At 37.3% G+C, this 25,230-nt stretch overlaps 1 protein-coding gene across 1 annotated transcript in view; it reads right to left on the bottom strand.

The window, feature by feature from the left end:
* Nucleotides 1-625: 625 nt before the first annotated feature.
* Nucleotides 626-25,230, bottom strand: part of LOC149578261 (mannose-1-phosphate guanylyltransferase 1-like) — a 32,171-nt gene continuing 7,566 nt past the window's right edge. Inside the window, exons 3-4 of the mRNA XM_089827989.1 lie at nucleotides 1,823-2,062; nucleotides 626-1,506 (exon numbers count right to left, since the gene is read on the bottom strand). Coding sequence (XP_089684115.1) covers nucleotides 835-1,506; nucleotides 1,823-2,062 — 912 coding nt within the window. The 3' untranslated portion in view covers nucleotides 626-834. The remainder of the gene's footprint in view (nucleotides 1,507-1,822; nucleotides 2,063-25,230) is intronic.

Genomic DNA, 25,230 nt, shown 5'->3' with positions numbered 1-25,230 from the left:
AATAAACATAAAAAATAATCTACTACAGAGCTAATAAAGTAGATAAACCTAGGTCATCTTCCAGCAGCTTATAATTATGAAAGTTACCGTCACACTACAAAGGGATCCTATTCAAAATCCAAACTGTCATGCCGTAAAAATAAACAGAAAAAACCCAAAGGGGTCCTAATCAAAATCCAAAATGCCATGTAAAAATATATAGAGAAGCCCCAAAGGAATCCTAATCAAAATTCAAAAAGCCATGCAGTAAAAATATGCCTTATTGAAAAAATTAATATACCAAATTGTTTAAAACAAATCCTGACCATAGTTTCATGTATCATACAATTTTATAGCATACCGTTTTCCACAAATTCCCTTTCAGAATTCAACGTCAACCAGCCTTCTGGAAGAAAACAAAGAAGAATAAAAGGATGACAAATTTGAAGCAACTATTTCATCCCGAGTCCAATTGTTTCAATCAAATCTTGACCATAGTTATTTCATGGATCATACAATTTTATAGCATACCATCTTCCACAATTTCTCTTTCGGAATTCAATGTCAGGTAGCCTGAAAAAATTGAGAAGGAAAAAATGGATTACAAAATTCAAGCAAATATTCAATCACCGCGTTAAACCAAAAATTTGTTAAGGCAATTGACAGAGTAACTTTTATTGAGATAAAAACTTGCCAGTCCTTATTCGCAGGACTTCTTGTGACAGCGACGAACAAAATAAATGACAGATCATAAAATACAAAGAAGAAAGACAGTTGCCACTATACTTTTAAACTTTTAACAATATAATAGGAATCTCCTCAGAATTATGTATTGTTGACATTTCCTCAGATGTTTCACATGACAATTTCTGGCTTAAGGATGTTAGATTTGATTTCCTTGTGGGGAAGCACTACACCTCCATTGCTATACACTTCATCAGAAATATGCACATCTTCCCCTAACACAGTCATGTTTTCCACTCTAGCCCATTTCCCAACGGTTGAATGCCACCCAATGATGCTGTGTGAGACACATGCATGTTTTTTTATTCTAACCGCCCTCATTATTGTGCAATGAGACAACCTCACTCCTGCCTCAATCACACAACCTGGTCCAATTGCAACGTCTGGCCCAATCAAACATCCTTCACCAACCTGAGCACTCTCATCTATAAGAACATTTCCAATAATGTGAACACCATGTGACAATTGGTCACGAAATTTTCTTCTGAGAGATTCCAAGTAAAGTGTCAGACCTGTAACATAATCCTTGGGTTGCCCTATATCCATCCAGAAACCAGGCAAAACCATGGCATAAAGCTGGCCATCACTTGCAATACTAGGGAATACTTCTTTTTCAATAGAAGTCGGTTTCAGCTCAATCCTATCCAGTACAGTGGGATTTAGAAGGTAAATCCCAGCATTAATTTTATTTCCAACAAAGATCTTGGGCTTCTCCACAAATCTCTCTACTTGACCAGTTTCTTCATCTAGCAAAACAACACCATACTTTGAAGGCTCGTCAACCTAGGACAGAGAAAAACACATTATCCATCATGTCAGACTTTTAATGCAAAAACCTCTTACTCACATAGACCCTTTTCATCACTATGTCAGATAGAATCACAAACAAGAACTGGTATCCATAATTGTGCCAGAAACATAATAAAACCTCCTACATAGTGCTTGACGAGCATCCAAAGTAGTTTTAAAAAAAAGCATCCAGAATACATGCCACACAATTACATGAGATTCACTTGCATCTTACAAACAAAGCATGAAGATTAATTATCAATACTTCCTAAAATACTTGATAATATTATCCATTATTTGTATGAAATACCTTGGTGACCATAATTGTGGCCTCCCCTCCATGGTTCCTGTGAAATTCAACCATCTGCTGCAGTGGAAATTCACAGATGACATCACTGTTCAGTACAAAGAAGGGTTCGCCAGACTCATCTATCAACTTGTCTCTGGCAAGGGCCAGAGGTCCTGCAGTGCCCATTGGCTCAAACTCTTGAGAGCATGATATCTTAATGCAAAGCTTGGCTTCAAACTCCTTCAGAAAATTCAGCATTATCTGCAATGTGGTCGTTCAAAAGCCATCTTGAGATGTTTTCCCTCTTATAGACAAACAAGATTTGTACATTTATCTAGCAAAAACTAGAACCACAAATATCCTCAGAGAGTACACAAGACCCCAAAATTAAAAAATTTTAAATGGTAAAAAAATATAAATATAAGTAAAACTAAAAATACAGAATAAAACTTGCAATTAAAATCTCTAGCTTGCAAAATATTTTGTCATTAAATGTGCCAAACAAGCTGTGTGCTACTGACAAAGTGGACCCACCCGTCTGGCATGCTTCCCTACTAAAAAAGTTATATAATCCCAAACAACAAATAAAGAAAACACCTGGCCAAAGAAAATGTTGATCTATGATAAATGGTCCATTCCCATGCACAAAAATGGTAGGTCGCTTAAAGTGAACGAGGGTGAAAATTATAAAATAAAAATTATGAGAAATCATCCGGCCAAATCTAAACAAAATACCATTATTAAAAATATTATGTGATGTACGTCGGGGGTGCATAATCCAGATCAAGTCCTATCACAATAAGGCAATCTGTAATTCATTGGATTATATTTAATCATCCTATATTTGCTGGTCTTTAAAAAGGCATTCAAGCTGACAAAATTCCAAAACATACAATATCAAAAAATGGGGAAAAAAATCCAATTACATGGTCATTTCAAAACTAAATCAACAAGATTTTACAATCCTGTGTAAAACATGAACCTTGGTTATGATCTAAGTCACAAGGTTCAAATTCGAATTCAAGTTCATTGATCATAATATTCGAATGAAAATCAAAAAGGGTAAAAATTCGGAAAAAAAAAATCGACATTAAATTTAAGTTATGTATATATGTATTTTTAAATATTAGTAATATATCCACAAAATTGTCAAAAAAGTTTAACATTGCTAAATAATTTAACTAAATGACACAAATATCAATTTAAAATAAAATACTATTATATTTAATAACTATTTTATATTAAATATCGTAAAATTCGGATGAAATTCAAAAAGGGTAAAAATTTGCTAAAATTCAAATCTTACGGATGAAATTTGACGAACCTTGTGACTTAGGTTATGATTGAAAAGAATAACAAAAGCCATATGTAAAAATAAGTCATGCCACAAGGGGCTGAGGTTAGCTTTACTACTTGTGATCTCTAGAGAAGGTTGTCTCTTATCTATCTTAATGCTAGGCATACTACATTCACAAATAGAAGAAACAGAAAGAATTAAGGGAATTAAGGATTTAAAGTGAAGCATAACAATGTACCAGTTACAAGAATGACAAACTTTGCAAATCTAAAACACAGATAACTGTTGTGAAGTTTTCACAGCATTGCCCCATTGCAAATTGGGGGGGGCCCTCTTTTTGCTTTAGCAGGAGTAGCGGTCTTAGGTTTAGAGTTGAGTTTGGCAGTCCTTTTTGTCAAGGAGAGAAGTTTGATAAGGTCAGAGATCATGAAGTCAGTTGAGTCTTTGAGCTAGAAAGCAAAGTCTTCGTCAGGGGAGTAGACATAAGGTCTCTGGATTGCGGACAAGGCATGAGAGTGGGAAAGGGATATACAAGTATGGACAGAAACATTTGAATCAGAGATTAAGCCAAGTGAAAATGGAGACAAAACTACTTCCCAAGCCTAGGTTCGAGTAATAACCCCAAGCTTGGAGAAGGTTTGAAAAGGGGATAAGAATGGCCAAGTTCAGACAAAGAGGTGCCAAAGGAAATTCCCAGGGAACGGGCAGAATGCCCTCCCTTTCGAATTCATTATTCCAATTCCCCCAAAATTCCACCCTCTTTCTTGAGTCACAATCCTAGCTCTCCCTTACACTCCACCTAGGTATGAAGGCTTTTAAAAGGCAGGATCTCAACTTTGTATGGAGCATGGCAAACAAATCCTTAGGAGAGGGATGAAAATCATATTAAGGTTTGAAGGAAAAATGCACATTTTAGAAATGAGACATCAAGGAAATTGGATTCCAAACACCAAATGCATAGTGCATATCAAACCAAGTGTTAAAATCACCTTCAAAATCAGACTAAAATGTTAGTGTGAATTGGAAGAATGTAAGTTGGGGCGAGTTGATACTAAGTTGAAAAAGATAAATACCAAGGAAAGGATGATGAATCAAGACAAGAACGATGATATCAACCCAAGACATAGGTAGATCAATTATGCATGAAATGATTGAGTTTTGAAGTCCAAATTGGGCAATTGTGATAGGCAATGGGATAATAATCCTAAGAGGAAGGTGGAATCCACCTTCCCCTTGGGATTCTTAATCCTAACATGCACTAGATTGCCACCCTACATTGAATTTGAATTCCATGACAGCATGGGGAAGTAGAGGTCAAATCCACCCAAGAACGATGAAACATGGGAACATCCACATGTTGTCATATGTAATGACAGTGAACATCCACATGCTTGGTTCGTTCATGGAAGACTGGATTTCGTGCTAACTTGATAACGCCTTTGTTATCAACAAATAGAGTAGTCGGTCCTACTGGTGACATCTGCATATCCCCAAGCATCCAATTAAGCCAAACAGCTTCACATCCTGCCTTAACAGTCCCTCTGTATTTGGCCTCTGTAGAGGAGAGAGAAACTGCTTGCCACTTCTTACTGGTCCATGTGACTACACCTGATCCCAAACTGAACACATGTCCAGAAGTTGACTTTTTATCATCAACAGAGCCTGCCCAATCTGAATCTGTGAACCCACTGAGTTTGCGATTAGAACTTCAAGAGTACAGAAGTCCATAATCTGAAGTGCCCTTCATATAATGAAGAACACGCTTTGTTGCAATCCAATGATCAGCCTTAGAAGCTATCATAAAGTGTGAAATATAGCCGACTACAAAGCTGATATCAGGCCTAGTAGTAGAGAGGTAGATGAGGCTTCCTACTAGTTGCCTGTATGTAGTATCATCAACGAAAGGAGAATCAGACTTTACAGATAACTTGAGACATTTCTCTCATGGTGTAGATGTAGGCTTGCAATCCTGCATACGGAATTTGTCTAACAAGGCCCTGGCATATTTGGACTAGGAGATGAATACCAGAAGACTGTTACCAAACTTTTAACACCTAAGCAATAATGCATGAGCCCAAGGTCAATTATATCAAAAGACTGGCATAAATTCTGTTTGATTCCTTAAATCAAAGATGTCGAACTGTCGGTGATGATCAAATCATCCACATAAATAACCAAAAGGATGATGTCACTATGAGTAGTCTTGATGTACAAATTTGAGTTTGGAGAACTCCTCTTGAAGCCTTGATCACTGAGATACTTAACAATTTTTATGTACCATGACCGAGGGGCCTGCTTCAAGCCATAGAGAAATTTTACCAATCGGAGAACCTGATGGTCTTTACCAGCAACCTTGAAACTAGGAGGCTACGTCATGTAGACCTCTTCATGGAGATCACCATTGAGGAAAGCACTCTTGATGTCCATCTAATGGACCTTCCAACCAAATTGTGTTGCCATGGCTAAGACTAATTTGATGGTGCTTATCTTTGTAGTAGGAGCAAAGATCTCCTCATAATCAATGCCTTGACGCTAAGAAAAGCCTTTCGCCACTAATGAGCTTTGTACTTGTCCAAAGTACCATCCAATTTGTATTTGATTTTGTAAACCCATTTGCAGCCAATGGGTTTCTTCCCTAGTGGAAGATCAAAAAGGACCCAGGTGTTGTTCTTCAGCAGGCTCTGGTGTTCAGATTGCATGGCTTGTTCCCACTTGCGAATTCCTTTAGCCTTGGAATATGTTTGAGGTTCAAACACACTGTGAATGTTGGCCATGCGAGAAAAGTTAACAAACTCTGTAGATTATCTCTTTTTCCAAGCAATTCTCCCATCAATGAGCTCATTGTCACAAAGATCAGCAAGTGTCTTAGCCCACCACTTAGGCTGGAGAGGAGAACGATCAACATTAGTATCAAGAGATGCGTGATCAGCAGGTTCCTCATCAAAAGAATCTCGATCAAACTTAGGTGAAGCATCTACAAATTGAGGTGATCCTGCAGGAGAAGCCGGAGGTGACTGTACAGGGATCACTAGAATAATTGGAGCTGCAGGAGCTACTAGAGCCCTCCCATCAGATGGACCTAATGGAAGCCGAACTCCCAAATCATGAGCCATTATAGACTGGTCTGTTGGATCGGGAACAGGAGAAACAGGCATGAATGGTCCTTGCTACTCATCAAAGACTACATCTCGACTGTAAATGGGACAAGATGTCTAAACATCAATCAGGCAATAGGCTTTGTGAAGACTGTTGTATCCAACAAGCATGAGTTTCTGACTCTTGGCATCCAACTTGGTGAGTGACACATCAAAGATCCAAACAAAAGCAAGGAAGCCAAAAACCTTCAGATGACTGACTCTGGGCTTCTGACCTGACCAAGCCTCTTCCTAAGTTTTACCTTTGACCGCCACTGTGGGTGATCGGTTCAATAGATAAACTGCAGTGTTAATTGCTTCGGCCCAAAACTTCTTCAGAACATGTCTGTGTTCGAGCATGGATCAATCCATCTCAGTGATTGTCCTGTTTCGATGTTCAACTACATTGTTCTGTTGTGGTGTGTAGGGTGTGGTTAACTGATGTTTGATGCCATGTGTATCGAAGAAACTAGAGAAAAGATTAGAACAAAATTCCCCCCCATTGTCTGATCTAAGAGTAATAATAGATTTCCCAGACTCTTTTTCAACTAAAGGTTTAAACTTCTGAAATATACGAAAAGTATCTGATTTCTTTATAAGGAAATACAACCCACATTTTTCTACTGAAATCATCAATAGACAACAAAAAAATACCTGGACCCAGGAACAGAAGGAGTGGCCATAGGGCCATGGATATTGGCATGAACAAGCTTAAGTACCTAAGAAGCTCGCCATGAATCGCCACTGGTGAAAGGTGTGCGATGATGCTTCCCAATCTGGCATGCATCACAAACTCCAAGCTATTGAGTTTGAATCTCTGGCAATCCAAAAACAAGCTCATCCCGAGCAAGCTGTGAGAGATAATGCACATTTAAGTGCCCATATCATTGATGCCAAAGTGTGCTGACAAAAGACCATTGAGCAGCCATAGCTAAGTCTTGAAAATCACCATAATCAATGAGTCTAAAAAGACCATGATCCTCAAGACCCACTGCAATAGTAGACTTAGTCGCCTGATCAGTGATGGTGCACTGATGTGAACTAAAGGTGACTGCCAAGTGTGGAGAATGTCTCAACAACTGACTGAGTGAGAGTAGATTTAGTTCCATCCCTGGAACGTAGTACACATCAAGGAATATGAGATTCCTCCCAGCAGACTGAATCTGAATGTTGCCTTTGTCGACTATCGTGCACTCTTCTCCACAACCAAAAATAACAGAGTCTGAATAAGGCTGGTAGTCAATGAACCAGTCTGTGTGGTGAGTGAAATGACGAGAGGCACCTGAATCAATGTACCAGGCAGATGACTTCACATGATCAACAGGTATTTTAGCCTTGAAGGCGTAAAAGGCAAATTTCGCCTACTCAATGTGCTCTGCACTGTTCGCTTTGGGCTGCGGACTTAATTGCTTAGATTGTGCAAGTAAGCATTTCCGACATTCAACCTTCATGTGTCCAAACTTGTGGCAGTAGTTGCATTGAATGTTCTTCTTTCCAGAACCATCTGATGTTGGAGCAGAAGAATTCTACTGAGATGGCTATTGAAACTTGCCTTTATCCTTCTAAAAGGATTTCGAAGCAAAGGCTTTTCCTGTGGAGGTGGAATTGGAGCTGCTACCGAACTGATGTTTCCACCGATCTTGCTGAAGCAGCGAGGTGCAGAGATCAGTGAAGTTCAAATCAACACTAGAAGATGTGATGTTGAGAGTCTCGATAAAATGCTCATAGGACTTTGGTAAACTTCAAAGAGTGATAACCACAATATCCTCTTCTCCATCTTACGACGGATGGCAAGTAACTGATCACAAATTTTTTGAATCTGATTCAGGTGTGCCTGGAGCAAGGTGCGCTCATCCATGACAATAGAAAATAGAGTGTTTTTCAAAAAGAACTTTGCTTTTGTCAGAAGTCTCATGAAGACCTTTGAGATTTATCCAGATCTCGACAGCTATCTTGCCGAATGGAATCTGCGAAAGTTGATCATTTGCCATGGATAATTTGAGAAACATCACTGCCTCTCGATTATTCAGATCCCATGTATCTTGATCAGGACCAAGAGAAGTTGGACGCTTTGTAACACCCAGAACAAGTTGATCAGTGTTCCAATATTCAATAATTGCAATGATCCACTATTTCCAAGTGCCATAATTTCAACCATTGCATTTGGAGTTGTGCTCAAGTAGAATGTTTGTCAGAGATGCCATGGCATGTTTTTCAATGAAAATCTGTGAAGAAATGTTCTTCGAGGCAAAAAAATGGAAGATCCAAAAAAATCAGAGTGACCTAGAAGAGAGCTCGAAAAACCCAAAAGGAATATGGTGTCGTTTTCTGGATCTTTTGGATCGAAAATCGAGGCACGAAAAACAAGGCACCCAAAAAAAATGAACCCAGTTGAGCTCTTTAAAAACCCACCAAGAATTTGTAATCATAAATTTTTTCAAGGTCAAAAATTAGGGTTTCAAAAAAAACGCAATCGACAGCCATGAAAGCTCAGATTTGTAGAAAAATGGCAGTGCTATAAAAAAAAGCCCAAAATGGACGATGTTGGTGCTGGAAGAGGCGTTTTTTGCAGGGGCAACACAAAACGAACAGATTCTTCACCCTACCATTGCAGAAATGCAAAATCACGAGCCCCCTTATATCAGCAAAAAACAGCACCAAAGTTCAGCACACACAAGAATAGACACCAGTTTGGCACATATAAACAGTCACGATTTGAGATTTTCAGACAAATTCGACGATTTATTTCGTTGAAAAACCCTAGCTGAGTGTAATACTAGTTCAATTTTTTATGATTGTAATTCTCCAAAAAATAAACGGAAACCCTAGCCGAGTTCATGTGAAAAAATCTCACAAATAATTTCAAAAAAATTTACCAAATAATTTCAAAAGAAACTATAATTTTTTGAAAAAAATTGAAGTATTGGCTCTGATACCATATTACGGAAGTAATGGTAAAATATTTGCTTGTTATTAACAGAAACCGAAAGGTCATTATATACAAAAGAACAAAACGATGTTTCCTTAGGAAACGATCGTAAAGAATAGAAACATTCTATTCTAACAGAAAAAGCAAAAAACTAAAGCTAACTAGATATTTACAATAGATAACCATTAACTAACAATAGACAATTATCTATTATCATAATACCCTCCCTTAATGGTTAATCTATCTAAAACACTGAGTTGTCATCTGAATTTGACAAACTTATTAGGACCAAGAGGCTTGGTGAGAATGTCTACAGTCTGATCTGTGGTAGGAACATACTGCAAATCTATAGTCTCGTCTTCAACCAGCTGTCGTATGTAATGACAATGAAAATCCACATGTTTGGTTCGTTCGTGGAAGATTGGATTTCGTGTTAACTTGATAACACCTTCGTTATCAACAAACAGTGTAGTTGGTCCTGCTGGTGACATCTGCATATCTCCAAGCATCCAACGAAGCCAAACAGCTTCACATCCTGCCTTAACAGTCCCTCTGTAGAGGAGAGAGAAACTGCCTATTGCTTCTTACTGGTCCAGGGAACTGCACTGGATCACAAATTGAACACATATCCAGAAGTTGACTTTTTATCATCAACAGAGTTTGCCCAATCTGAATCTGTGAACCCACTGAGTTTGGGATTAGAGCTTCGAGAGTACAGAAGTTCATAATCTTAAGTGCCCTTCACATAACGAAGCACACGCTTTGCTGCCATCCAATGATCAGCCTTAGGAGCTTTCATAAAGTGTGAAATATAGTTGACTACGAAGCTGATATTAGGCCTAGTAGAAGAGAGGTAGATGAGGTTGCCTACTAGTTGCCTATATGTAGTATAATCAGACTTAGCAAATAACCTGAGACCTTTCTCCATAGGTGTAGGTACAAGCTTGCAGTCCTGCATACAAAATTTTTCTAACAAGGTCCTGGCATATTTGGACTGAGAGATGAATATACCAGAGGACCGTTGTCAAACTTCAACACCTAGGCAATAATGCATAAGCCCGAGGTAATGCATAAGCCCGAGGTCTATCATATCAAAAGACCAGCATAAATTTTCTTTGATTCATTGGATCAAAGATGTCGAACTGTTAGTGATGATCAAATCATCCACATAAATAACCAGAAGGATGATGTCACTATCAATAGTCTTGATGTGCAAATTTGATCTGAAGAACTCCTCTTGAAGCCTTGACCATTGAGGTACTTATCAATTTTTATGTACCATGCCCGAGGGGCCTACTTCAAGCCATAGAGGGCTTTTACCAGTCTGAGAACCTGATGGTCTTTACCAGCAACCTTGAAACCAGGAGGTTGCATCATGTAGACCTCTTCATGGAGATCACCATTCAGAAAAGCACTCTTGATGTCCATCTGATGGTACTTATCAATTTTTACGTACCATGCCTGAGGGGCCTACTTCAAGCCATAGAGGACTTTTACCAATTTGAGAACCTGATGGTCTTTACCAACAACCTTGAAACCAGGAGGTTGCGTCATGTAGACCTCTTTATGGAGATCACCATTCAAGAAAGCACTCTTGATGTCCATCTGATGGACCTTCTAGCCAAATTGTGTTGCCATGGCTAGGAATAATTTGATGGTGCTCATCTTTGCAGTAGGAGCAAGGGTCTCCTCATAATCAATGTCCTAACGCTGAGAAAAGCCCTTCGCCACAAAAAAAGCTTTGTACTTGTCCAAAGTACCATCCGATTTGTATTTGATTTTATAAACCCATTTGCAGCCAATGAGTTTCTTCCTTGGTTGAAGATCAAAAAGGACCTAGGTGTTGTTCTTCAGCAGGCTTTGGTGTTCAGATGTCATGGCCTGTTCCTATTCTGGAATTTCCTTTAGCCTTGAAATATGTTTGAGGTTCAAAAACACTATAAATGTTGGCCATGAGAGCAAAGTTAACACTCTGTAGTTTTTCTCTTTTTCCTAGCAGTTCTCCCATCTATGAGCTCATCATCATGAAGATCAGCAAGTGTCTTAGCCCACCACTTAGGCCGGATAGGAGAATGACCAACATTTGTATCAAGAGATGCTTAGTGATCAAGGTCCTCATCAGAAGAATCGGGATCAAACTCAGGTGAAGCATCTACAAATCGAGGTGATCCTGCAGGAGAAGCCGAAGGTGTCTGTATAGGTATCACTGGTATAACTAGAGCTGTAGGAGCTAATGGAGCCCTCCCATTAGGTGGACCTAATGGAAGCCGAACTCCCAAATCATGAGCCTTCATAGGCTCGTCTACTAGATTAGGAACAGGATAAATAGGCATGAATGGTCCTCACTGCTCATCAAAGACTGCACCTCGACTGCAGATGAGACGAGATGTCTCAACATCAATCAGGCAGTAGGCTTTGTGAATATTGTTGTATCTAGCAAGCATGAGTTTCTAACTCTTGGCATCCAACATGGTGCGTGACGCATCAGGATCCAAACAAAAGCAAAGGAGCCAAATACCTTCAAGTGACTGATTATGGGTTTCCGACCTAACCAAGCCTCTTCTGGAGTTTTACCTTTGACCACCACTGTGGGTGACCAGTTGAATAGATAAACTGCAATGTTAACTACTTCTGCCCAAAACTTCTTCGAAATATGTCTGTGTTCAAGCATGGATCGAGCCATCTCGGTGATTGTCATGTTCTGATGTTTAACTACACTATTTTGTTGTGGCCTGTGGGGTGTGGTTAACTGGCGTTTGATGCCATGTGTATCCAAGAAGCTGGAGAAAACATTAGAACAAAATTCACCTCCATCGTCTAATCAAAGATTAATAATAGATTTCCAAGACTCTTTTTCAACTAAAGGTTTAAACTTTTGAAATACAAGAAATGCATCTGATTTCTTTTTAAGGAAATACAGCCACATTTTTCTACTAAAATCATCACCAAACAACTAAAAAATACCTCGACCCAAGAATAGGAGTGGCCATAGGGCCGCAGATATTGACATGAACAAGCTAAAGTACTTGAGAAGCTCTCCATGAATCGCCACTGGTGAAAAGTGTGCGATGTTGCTTGCCAACCTAGCATGTATCACAAACTCCAAGTTGTTGAGTCTGAATCTCTGGCAATCCAAGAACAAGCTCATCCCGAGCAAGCTGTGAGAAATAATGCACATTTAAGTGCCCATATCGCTGATGCCAAAGTGTGTTGACAAAAGACCACCGAGCAGCCATAGCTATGTCCCAAAAATCACCAGAATCAGTAAGTTTGAAAAGACCATGATCCTCAAGAACCACTACAATAGTAGACTGAGTCAACCGATTAGTGATGGTGCACTGATGTGAACTGAAGGTGACATTCAAATGTGGAGAATGTCTCAGCAACTAACTGACTGAGAGTAGATTTAGTTCCATCCCTAGAATGTAGTACATATCAAGGAATATGAGATTCCTCCTAGCAGACTGAATCTAAATGTTGCCTTAGTCAACAACCATGTACTCTTCTCCGCCACCAAAAATAACAGTTTGAATAAGGCTAGTAGTCAATAAACTAGTCTCGACAGTGAGTGAAATGATAAGAGGCACCTGAATCAATGTACCAGGCAGACGACTTCACATGATCATCGAGTCTTTTGGCCATGAAGGCGTAAAAGGCATATTCCACCTACTCAATGTGCTCTGCATTGTTCGCTTTGGGCTGCATACCTGATTGCTTAGACTGTGCAACTAAGCATTTTCGACATTCAACCTTCATGTGTCCAAACTTGTGGTAGTAGTTGCATTGAATGGTCTTCTTTCAGGAACCATCTAATGCTGGAGCAGAAGACTTCTGCTTAGATGGTTACTGAAACTTGCCTTTATCCTTCTAAAAGGATTTCGCAGCAAAGACTTGCTCTGTGGAGGTGGAACTGGAGCTGCTACCGAACTGTTGTTTCCACTAATCTTGCTAAAGCAGCAGGGTGCAGAGATCAGTGAACTTCAAATCAACACTAGTAGACGTGATGTTGAGAGTCTCGATAAAATGCTCATAGGACTTTGGTAAACTCCGAAGAGTGATAACCACAATATCCTCTTCCTCCATCTTGTGATCAATGGCAAGTACCCAATCACAAATTTCTTGAAGCCTATTCAGATGTTCCTGGAGCGAGGTTCACTCATCCATGACAATAGAAAACAGAGTGTTCTTCAAAAAGAAATCTCTGCTTTTGTCAAAAGTCTCATGAAGACCTTTGAGATGTGTCCAGATCTCGACAGCTATCTTGCCAAATGGAATCTAAGAAAGCTGATCATCAGCCACGGATAGTTTGAGAAGCATCACTGCGTCCCAATTATTTAGATCTCACGTATCCTGATCAGAACTAGTAGCAGTCGGACGTTTCGTAACACCCACTACAAGTTGATCGGTGTTCCGATATTCAAAAATTGCCATGATACGCTGCTTCGAAGTGCCATAATTTTGACCATTGAATTTGGAGTTATGCTCGAGTAGAATGTTTGTCAGAGATGCCATAGCACGTTTTTCAATGAAAACAATGAAAATTTGTGAAGGCACATTCTTTGAGGCAAAAAATGGAAGACCTAGAAAAATCAGAGAGTGACCTAAAAGAGAGCTTGAAAAACCCAGAAGGAATATGGTGTCGTTTTTTGGATCCGTTGGCTCGAAAATTGAGCCCAAAAAACAAGGCACCTAGAAAAAACGGACAACCAGTTGAGCTCTCGAAAAACCCACCAATAGTTTGTAATCAAATTTTTTTTAAAAGGTCAAAAATTAGGGTTTCGAAAAAAACACAATCAGCAACCATGAAAGCTTGGATTTGCAGAAAAATGGCAGAACGTTGTAAAAAATGCCCAAAAATGGACAATGTTGGCGTTGGAAGAGGCATTGTTTGCAAGGACAGCATAGAACGAACAGATTCTTCACCCTAAAATTGCAGAAATACAGAATCACGAGCTGCCTTATATCAGCAAAAAACGACACCAAAGTTTGGCACGCACAACAACAAACACCATTTCAGCACATATGAACAGTCACGATTTGAAGATTTTCAAACAAATTCGATGATTTATTTCACTAAAAAACCCTAGCTGAGTGTAATACTGGTTCGATTCTTTATGATTGTAATTCTTCAAAAACGAACGGAAACCTTGGCCGGGTTTATGTGAAAAAACCTCAGAAATAATTTCAAAAAAATTTAACAAACAATTTCAAAATAAATTATTATTTTTTGAAAATATTTGAAGCATTGGCTCTAATACCACCATATTACGAAAGTAATTGGTAAAATACTTGCTTGTTATTAACAGAGACCGAAAGGTCATTATATACAAAAGGATAAAACAATGTTTCCTTAGGAAATGATCATAAAGAATAGGAACATTCGATACTAACAAAGAAAGCTGAAAAAAGGAAGCAAACTAAAGCTAACTAGATATTTACAATACATAACCATTAACTAATAATAGACAATTATCTATTATCGTAATAACATGGGAATTGAAGATGAGTTGCAAACATATAGTCCGACCCTAAGTCATAAGGATCGAATTCGAGTTTGACAACAATGAAATTCGGACAAAGTTCGACAAGAATAAAAGCTTTGGAAAAAACTCGACAACAAATTTGCCTTAAATTAATATTTTAAAAAAAAACAAAAAGTAATATATCTAATAATTTATCAAATTAGTTTAATAATTATTTTCCAAAGAGAAAAGATGTTAAAATTATTATAATTTACAATTTTTTTGTAAAAAAATAATATTTGATTTTTTTATTAACATCTTAGCAAGTTTTTATTTTAAAACACAAATTTTAAAATTTCATTTTAATTTTTTTTATAGAATTAACAATAATGTAAAGCAAAATCATTTCAAAGTTTTTCATCGAATATCAAAACTGAACAAAAGAACTTTTTTTAAAAAAACTTAAATAGTGAAAACATAATTGACCAAGATCATGCCCTAATTATTTGTCATATTTTTTGGGTTACTTCGGACTCGCTTGGCTGACTTTGCACAGATAGCAATAATAGTCAAAACAACCCTATGTTTGTGCCCATGCATTGTACCTGTGGATCAAATAGTTTCCCTAGCCAAACATTGCATTTTCATTTATAGTTGTATTTGAGTAAAAGTGCCCGACGAAAATATTTTTTTATGGAAGATCAACACATTTTTTGAATGCGAATTTGTCAGCAAATTTGATCAAATTTTTTCTAACCCTTGAATATTCAACCAATTTCAAACTTCATGTTTGATGTTCACTGAGTGCTCTCAATTAGGTTTGACCAAAGCCAAGAATGAGGAATGAGGATACTTTCAAGCCTAAATTGGACAGAATCAAATGTGAAAGGCAAAGGAGTAGTTTGAAGGAGGGGGTAGAATTTGCCCGCTACTTGGGATTCTCAATCCCAATATGCATGAGAAATCCACCCTCTACCAAAGCAAAGGCTTTTGTTTTCAAACTTCGAAACACCATAAAACAGACTAAGACCAACCAAAGAGTGAAGGATGAGATGTCAGATCAGATCATAAAGATTGGTAAAGATGAAAGTCTAAAAGCATAATCCTAAGAGGGGGTCAAAGTCTGACCGCCTCTTGGGATTCCTAATCTCATGGGGGGTAAGATTCCGCCCCAAGATGATGGTGAAGTCCCAACTCGCAAAAGAATTTTAACAAGGAATTGATAGTATTTGAAACATATAATAGACCCCAAGTCTCTTGAGAAGGATGAAACGGAGGCATGAGGCAAGTAGCAACGGAAATCTTGATGAATAAGGGCAAAATCATAATGCAGATCAAGGCAAAATCAGATTAAAATGCATCCCTAAACACATTGATTTTGATCAGCTAGCAAAGAAAAAAGGTAAAGGTGATCCAACTCCAATTGATGATATTGAATGAATCCCCTAATTAAAATTCAAATCCTCAGACACCCTCAATCTCCACCCAGAACTTAATCAAGATTGTTGGTGGGATGGAAGTTTGATCACATGGCAATTTCATTGTCTAAAAACTTGCCTTTCACCCTTAATTGAAGTCCACCTGCATGAAACAATACAAAGATTAAGTTTAAATGTATTGTATTGGCTAGTGAAGGGGCAGGTCAGTCTAAATAAAGGCATGCCTCTTCATCAAGAAAGTGGAGATAAACGATTTTCACCACAATTACAAGCAGATCAATCTCTTCCCAAAGGCAGCAACTTCACTCCAAGGGCAGAAATTTCTCTTTGGCAGCAATTTAAGGCTTAGGAAATTATTTTGGAGAAAGGTTTTAAGTGAGAACATCGCTGATTTTTTCAAAAATCAGAGATATAAGGTGCTGAAGGGGAAGAAATCTGAGTACGGATTTCAGGATAGAGATGCATTTCGCCTCTGTATTTTAATGGGAATTCTTGGTTATGTTGACCTGGTAGATGAGAAGGTTTATTGAAAATGCACAAGACCAAGTCTGAGGGCTTCAAATGAGGAGGTTCAAAGTCAGATTATCAAATTGCAAATCCCAAGTTCAAGCTCAGATTTATCAAAGTAGAATTTAAAGAACAAATTTGACACAAGAAAAATCGATATCCACAAGTGAAAGAAAATTATCACCAACTTCAATTTCCTCCTAAAATCCAAGTTCACTGTGAAAGATCCAAGTGCATGAAAACTTCATGACTTCAAGAAAATGAAGGTCAAGCCATCGATAGAGATATCAAGTTTGCAAGTGCAATCAAGTTCAAATCATGACAATGAGAAAATTTCTAAGAACAAAGATGGAGAGAATTTGAGAAGATGAAGCAATTTGGGAATATGCCAACACAAGTGAAGACTTAATAATGTTGAGTATCAATAGATTTTCTCATCACCAAAGAATTGGTCGAGTCTATGAGATAAGGATGTTGAGGTGGCGCCTACATGTCCTCAACCAGCCAAGAAATTCCAATCACGTGTCCAAGCACAATCAATCATATTATGCCAAGTGTAGAATTTTCTCATTTGCTCTCACAAGCATTGTAATTTTCTTATTGGTCATTAAGGTGGTGCATTCTTGTAGTTGGATGATAGTGTGGCAACCCTAATTAGGGCTTGTAGCAGGTGAATCTTGGCCCTCGATCTTGAATCGCTCTTGGCCCTTCATTGTAATTGAACAACTACAAAAGGCCAAGGCCTGCTCATTTGTAAGAGGTTAGATTTTAGATTCATTAGAGAGGAGATTAGATTAAGTGTAGAGCAGGAGAGGAAACTTGTTCAAATTGTTGTTATAATGCAATTTTGTTGATTAGAAATGTTGAAGTAGTTGATATCCATGGAATGAATGATGCAAGTCCCTTGGTGATAACCAGCATATCCCATCATAAAATGGGTGAAAGTCCACAATAAGAGTTGTCTCATTTGATTACACAACCTATCTACATTGTTTAGCATATAAGCATCCTTATTCAAGAGAGAGTTGGATCATCCCAAGATATTAAGTATTCGATTATGTATGTTGTAGTGGAACAAAACTCACATCGGCAAGAACTAGGGACCAAAATCTACAAAGAAATGTCAAGAATGTTATCAATCTTCTTCATAGAGCCCCACAAAATGTAAGATCCTTATATTTGTTATTTACCATAAAATGAAGGACAATCCATGGACATATATGTAGCATGAGATCCAATGGATGAGATTTTACAAGCATGCTATCCAGCATTATTGCACATGGTTGCTTTTGGGTACATAAAGGAAGGGCAGTCCATGTCATCATTCCTTTTATGATTTTTCCTTGACTTGGTAAATCACAAAAGAGGCACTATATTTGAGCTTAAAAATGACTCAATCCACGCAATGAAAAACTTAGGCCAACTCCAATACTTGAGGGACCTCCTAAAAACATACTTTTTTCTAATCTATTTTATGCTAGCCCACACTAACATTCACAAGGAAAAGGAATAGGAGGTGAGATGTCATGTCCCCTTTGTCTAATAGTCAATGTTATAATCAAAATCATCTCTTTTCTATTTTCCGCATCTCGTCTAGGTTAATTTTCTCTGTGTATTCTTCCTCTTCTATTCCCACGTGTATTTATAAGGTCCTTGAAGTCTTCAAGTTTGAAAGCATACTCAGTCTTCACAGTGTTTGTCAGTTACAGGAATTTCAAAGTTCCCCGTCTCGACATGCCTTTCCTCCAAACTTTTCTTTTCATGTATGCTTGTCAAAGTGTCAAACTTATCCATCAAAGCATACCTCACATTCCCTGCCTTCATTCCCTTCCCATGGCAAGCTATCACAAAGTTCCATTTTGTCATCCCTTTCCTCCTAACACTGCCCTTTTCCCTTGCCTTGTCCTTATTGCCATCCATCTTGCCTAAACTACAGTCTTCAACTAGTGTTAAGAGAGGAGTCATTATGTATCTCTACCTCACATACTCTACACTCTTTCCTCCTAACCCCTCTTTTTCCTTGCATTTTCAAAGTTTCAGACTTATCCTTATCGTCATCCAATTTACCTAAACTTCATCCTTCAACTAGCAGTAAATGTCATTAAGTATTGATCAAAAAACTCGAAAATGACCACCCTCTTTCACCACTCACCTCACCTACTCCCTACATGACTAGAAGTTTATACAAGCATGGGTGTTGAGCATCTAGATATGTGTACAAAAACCCACACATTTGCAGGAAGTTGAAAGGAAAAAACCTTTGGATCAGACATGTTAGAGGATGATACCCTTTTGGCCTAAAGGGTCAATCTCACTCAAAGGTTATGTTTGTACTTTCATGGTGGTGGAAACCAATGATGTCACATTTGCATGACATTGTAGTTGTAAGCAATGGTGTTTCAGTTTGTTATAGCTATTGTAGCAAACTATTGTAGCATTTTACAATCTTGTTTGATACAATAAATGATCTACAATCTGGGTTATCATTAAACATCTATCTTTAGTTTGTTGTTGCAATTATGCAACCATGAGTTGTATTACTACTACTAGTGCAATTTTTGTACTTTAGCCTATTAATGATGTTGTATTAGTGTATACCAATGTACCCTGGGCCATTCAATGTATAGAACAAAATCTCTACAATTGATTTTACACTACCAGAGAACTTGATCAAATATTTAGTTAATGTTTGGTGAAATGTGACAAAGAAAATAAATTTTACAAGTAAATGTAAAAGAATTCTGCATTATTGCCAAACATGGTTACAACAAATTATTTTGAACTCTATTTGTTGGGTTCTTGGAATTAATGAGTAAATCATGTACGAACTAGGGCTTGCAAGATTGGGTAGCTATTTAAATATGCAATCTTCACTAACAAACACAACCTTTAATATTAGGGGGTAATAATAAATATTATTGCATAAAGGTGAGTTGAAAGCTGAAAGGAATTTTTTGGGTTATTTTGAGAGTTTTGATAAAATATTTATATCAGAATTTTGTTTGCCCTAATTTAGCTGCCTAGGATTTTACAATGATTATCCTGCTAGCCTGTGAATTTTAGGATCATTCTTCAAGATTCTAATGTATGGTGGAACAAATTCTTTAGGATCCCATAGTGACAAGAATAAAGGCGATGATGAAGCAAAGAAAAATGGTTGAATTTGTTGATAGAATCCCCAGACCCACTTTCCTTTGTAAGGAAAAGAAAGATTTATAAAAGCAGGTTTAAAGGTAACTTTATCATTTAAAAAATATCTAGAATTCTCTTTCTCAAACTGCCCAAAGAGGATAAGAACAGAAGGTACCACCAAAGAGAGGAAGCAACACAAAGAGATCAAGAATCTAGAGAAAAATCAGTAGCCATAGAATGTGCAACCAAATACAATTATGATTGGAACATCTTGAGATGAGGGAGTCAAAGGTGGTTAAGGAGCAGACCAGTGAGCATGAAAAAGGAAAATGTTAATGAAGGGAGAATAATTGAAATAAAAGCCTCAACAAGGCATAAAACAAACTACATGTTTCGACTCTTGGAACAAATTTCATTATAGGGTACCTCCCACTCCTAAGAAGAATAAGATCTCTCATGTTGCAAGGAAGGAATATGATACCAAAAATGAGCTCAAAAGAAAGAAAAGTTGCTTCTCATGCAAAGAATCTTGGGAACCAAACCAGAGATGTTGAAGCAAAGAAGAAATGAAATGAGAGGAAGCATTGGAGGAATTTGATAAATAGCCTGAAAACAGATGAAGGGACCTAAGGTTGTGATGAATGTACTCAGGCATAATCTACTTGAGGAAGAAATGATAAGTAACATGGATAATTTCTGGAAATGTAATTATATTGCCTTTGTTATAGATATGTTCCAAATGCAGATCCCAATCTCTTATAAATATAAGAGTAGGAGACATGTCTCTTTGATTAATCATTATTAGTTAATATATATTATAATATTATATATATATATATCAACATTGCATCTTAAGATTAAATCAGGCCGACTCTAGCTATAATCTTAACACTCCCTCTTAGCTAGGGAGGATTTGTTATGCAACACAATATGCTCTCAAGCATATGGAGATGTATCATCTCAATGTGATATTCCTGGAATGGCATATTTATGGATATCAGCATAAATCCATCAACACACACATATATATTAACATATATTACAAAGGGAATTTGCTTCAATTCACTATGAGGCTAAATTTCTCAACACTCCCTCTTTAACAAAGAGAGAATTAAAGCAATTATAATACAAGATTTAAACACCACCTTAAGTGTGGTCTATGATAGATTAAAGTTATGGTGTCCGAAAAGATCTGGCCAAAGAACCATAATAGATTAATTTTCATGGTGTCCCACAAAATCTAGCCCGAAGAACTATGATGAGTTGATTATCAAAGTGTCTAGCAAAATCCAGCCCAAAGAACCATGATAAGTTGGTTATCAAGGTGTCCAACAAAACTTGGCCTGAAGAACCATGATAACACTTGCTCCAACACATTTTGGTGTTAGGAGATAGATCAACTATTGATAAAGTCATCACCTTACAATAGTTATCTTATGTTCGTTATCATGACTTCCAACACTCTGGGACAACAACTTAATGAACTCTGTCATGATAATAGGTCTACCATTTATAAGATCTTCACCTTACAATGGTTACCTTCTATTTATATATGTCAATAAAAGATCGTCGCCTTTCATTACATATCATATGTGAAATAGTAACCACCATGAACCAGGTCAGAGGGTTGTACAAAGGCTTTCACCTCAATTCTATTTCATAGAGAAGAATACATTACAATAAATTTTACTTAGAACTTCTCCTCATAGAGAAGATATCATTTACAAAGGATTGCACCTCAAAATTCTTCCTTCATACATCGATCTTGGAAAGTCAAGTCCTTTAGTTACTTACTCAAAAGCTCTCTTCACCCAAGGATGCCTGTCGAACTCACTCTGAATCTGATATCAATCTTTTGATTTTCTAATGATAAGTCAATACTTCCTCATGATGCACTCAAGTGTGGGCCCATCAAAATCATGCAGTCACACTCATGTATTTCTAGACTCCTTCTGAGTATCAATCTTCTAAGCTCCTGCGTTGCCTTCAAAGAAGTGTCATACTCCCTCTTAATGTAGAAGAGTCTCATAATCTCAATCATCAAAGATGTTTTCTTCAAGAGCCTCATTTTATCCATCTCGACCATCAGGGTCTTTGGAGCTACTATCATTAGGTTGAGTCTACACAATATCTGGTAGCATGTGTAAAGTACCAACTTTCTTTTCCTGTAAGAACATTCTCAAACATAAAGGAAAAGATCAAGGCAAATAATCTTTATGGTATGTATAGAAATTACAAATAAGAGAGATAAAATGTAAAAAATAAGAATACTTATCTGCACATGAAGATTCAGAATTGTCTTCTTAGATTATTTGAGAATGGAACATCTCCCCTCTAAGAGTGGGAATGGAACATTGACTATTATTCCCCGCACAATGTGAACTATGGAAAACTTCATATTCTTCTTGTTTGCAAAGAATCATCCTTGGGGTCAAGAAAAAGAACAAGAGCATAATAATAAAGAAAGTGTCTAATGATCATCATGAGATGCACCGCGCAACCCTTAATGAATGCCTTCAATTAAGAAGTTGTTGCTCCCACCAAACTGAATTGATCTCAGAAGGAATACATCCTCCAATGTTCCAATATAAGTAATTTTGTCTATCATCATTTCATTTTTGGTCTCTACAATCCTAAGATGTTATCTCTAATTTGCTAATATGCATTTGTGTTTTGTATTTGATATAAAATGTTTCCAATAGGCATGCCTATTCCTACTTCCATCTCTTCTCATAGAATCACATCCCTTTATAATATAATATTGGCTATTTAAACAATATATCTTATATTATGATGAGTTAGCTTTAAGAGACTTCATTGATATCCCAAAGTAATCAATCTTCTCAATTATAAATAGAAGCATGAGAGTATTCTTCATAGACATCTTCCTTAGTATTCCTTATGCCAATCTTCACTGTGAGTTTGTGTTGACCCTTTCCTTAGTCGTGTTCCCTTTATTAATTATTACTGATCCCACACTCATAACATTCTGTCCATGACTAAAAGAATGTACAATAGCCTTCCAGTCTACAATTGCACCAATATTGTGTGCTATCATCTTAAGACTGCTCAGATGATTTTCTAAAGAACATTCACATCTTGTGTTTTCAATCATCCTTCTTTATAGTGGACGACACTCGAGAGCATGAAGGAAGAAATAAATAAATAAAGAGGGGTTGCACATATTAAATAAAAGCTCTGAAAGTCTCCTTCCTTGTATTGCCCTTGGGACATCCTTGTCCATCATTTTTCTTTCATAAGGCATTGTTATTAGTTTATCATAACTCCTTACTGGCTTTAAGAGTGTTATTGATTCTCACTTATCACCTCTTTTCTAAGAATTGACTCCTCATTATCTTTTCCTGATTCTAACTCCTCGTGTGAGTCTGTTGGTTGAGTTCATGAAGGACATTGATTGGTTTGTATTCCTAAAATCATGCCCAATCTTAATATCCATCGAAGCCCATGATATTGGTTGCGCTTCCTCCTCATTTATGTTTTATATGAAGAGACTTCCCTCTTCCTTAATAGCCACTTGCCGTTTGCATGGGTCCCTCTTGGCGAAAATGATGTAGCTACTGCTCAAAGATGAGATCTCATCTAATGTTGAATTGTACGATGGTGTCTCCACACAGTGTTCAATGTCTCACCCACTTAGCACTTTATTTGCTTCTCATGGTGACATTTCTGGCAGGCATGAGGGTGATAATAGAAATCCTTATCTGAGTGTCTTCCTTTCTCCAATGTCATCCACTCCTTCCTATCTAATCGGCAGTAAGCTATAATGATTTGCTTCGACAATGTCGTATGTCTCCTTTCTTTTAACATGATGTCCACCTTTTCATCCATGAGGTTTTATTGATTTGTATCTATGTTGTCCACGTGAATAGCTAGCACCTTGATCACAGAAAATTTTCATCGAATGTGTTTGCAACCGACGGTATTGGGCAAGTTTTACGGAGCTGATGTATATTTGATCTTTGTGATTACATATTAATGTTAATCCTCTCCATAAAGATTTTATTTGTTTGTATATGGCCATCCTTGTCTCGATCAACATTTACTTAATTTTGCATAAAATCTATCAGTCTCTTTCTAATTTTGACTTTTAGTCATTCTTACCAACTATGATTTATGGTTAAACCTGTGCAGGGCTTGCTGATATTTCGTGGATGATATTGACCATACAACTCCAATGAAGTGTCTATGGAAGACTCACTGCCCTTTCACCAACTTTCCAATTCAGACGTGACTCTTGTCAAACGTACTGCCATTAGTTGCAGCTCCTCAATATCAGAAAAGTTGGTGAATATTATTTAGCAACTCTCATATCCCGCCATTTGGTTTCAATGATCTTAGGAACATTTGATGCCATCATTGGATTGGCATACAGCAATATTCTGACAGCCTTATCGTGGCCATTGCTTCAACAGATCTGACAATTTAGTCCACATGTAACCATACTCATATTAATCAATGCTAAGAAAAGACTTCTCACAAAGATGCTGCATACACTAGATATAGAATCATATTATAAATCCTCAATATTTCTCCTATGTTATATAAAAAGTGAGTCGCATATATTCGAGTTGATGTCATATCTCATTGATGCCATATTCAAAGTGGCCCTAACAAGTGCTTGCACAATCAGACAGTTTGACACAAGACTTGCAAGTCCCATTTCCGTACTCCAAATTCTATAGCAGACCACCACCACAAAAAAAATAATCGATCAGCGATAGCAGAAACAGTCTGTTCCGGGTGATAGATGAAGTCAATAGTCTCCAAAGACACTCATTTTTTTACATAAATAGATGTCTCCCTAATGGAGATTGATAAGCCACATTGAAGGTAGGTTTGATTACAGTTGTTAGTTGGCACATATATATTAACATATATTACATATGGAATTTGCTTCAATTCACTATGAGGCTAAATTTCTCAACAAGAAAAAGAAAAGAAAGTGAACATAGAGATTCAATAAAGTTACACAAGAGCAAAGAGAATCCAGATCAATGTTGTATGTAAAGATTCCTTAATAAATATTTGTGTTTTCTAATGATCTCTCACCTAAAGAAAATATTTGCAGTAATGAAGTTAATGAAAATTTAGCAGTGCAAGAAATTGCTCATCATAAAAATGCTCTAGGTATGGAAAAAGTATTAAGAAAACCAATTGCAGTGAAGGATAAATAGCTCCTTTTACTTAGAAAGAGAATTGGCTATGCACAAAGGAGTGGGTTCTTGGTACTTGGGACCTCCCCACGATTCACCTTCGCAAAAGATGCAACACTCTAATATCACATGGGTTGTCAGCAATAACAATCAGGAATACATATTCTTTGCCCAAGATCTGTTATGAGTATATAATAGGAAACTAGAAGATCATGGCAGTGGCTGATCTTATTCAGTTTGATCAAGCCAATTTTTCTTCTCCTTGGAGGCCTTTATTCAATTAAAGAGAATACCTATACATTTGCTAATACAAGTGCACCCAAATGGCAGTTGCAACTTGAAACATAGTCATAAT

The sequence above is a fragment of the Cupressus sempervirens genome, chromosome 1, assembly GCF_028749045.1.
Source record: "Cupressus sempervirens isolate cs-2001-9-10 chromosome 1, ASM2874904v1, whole genome shotgun sequence".
In the NCBI taxonomy this organism is placed as follows: Eukaryota; Viridiplantae; Streptophyta; class Pinopsida; order Cupressales; family Cupressaceae; genus Cupressus; species Cupressus sempervirens.
This window is presented reverse-complemented; position numbering and strand designations above follow the sequence as displayed.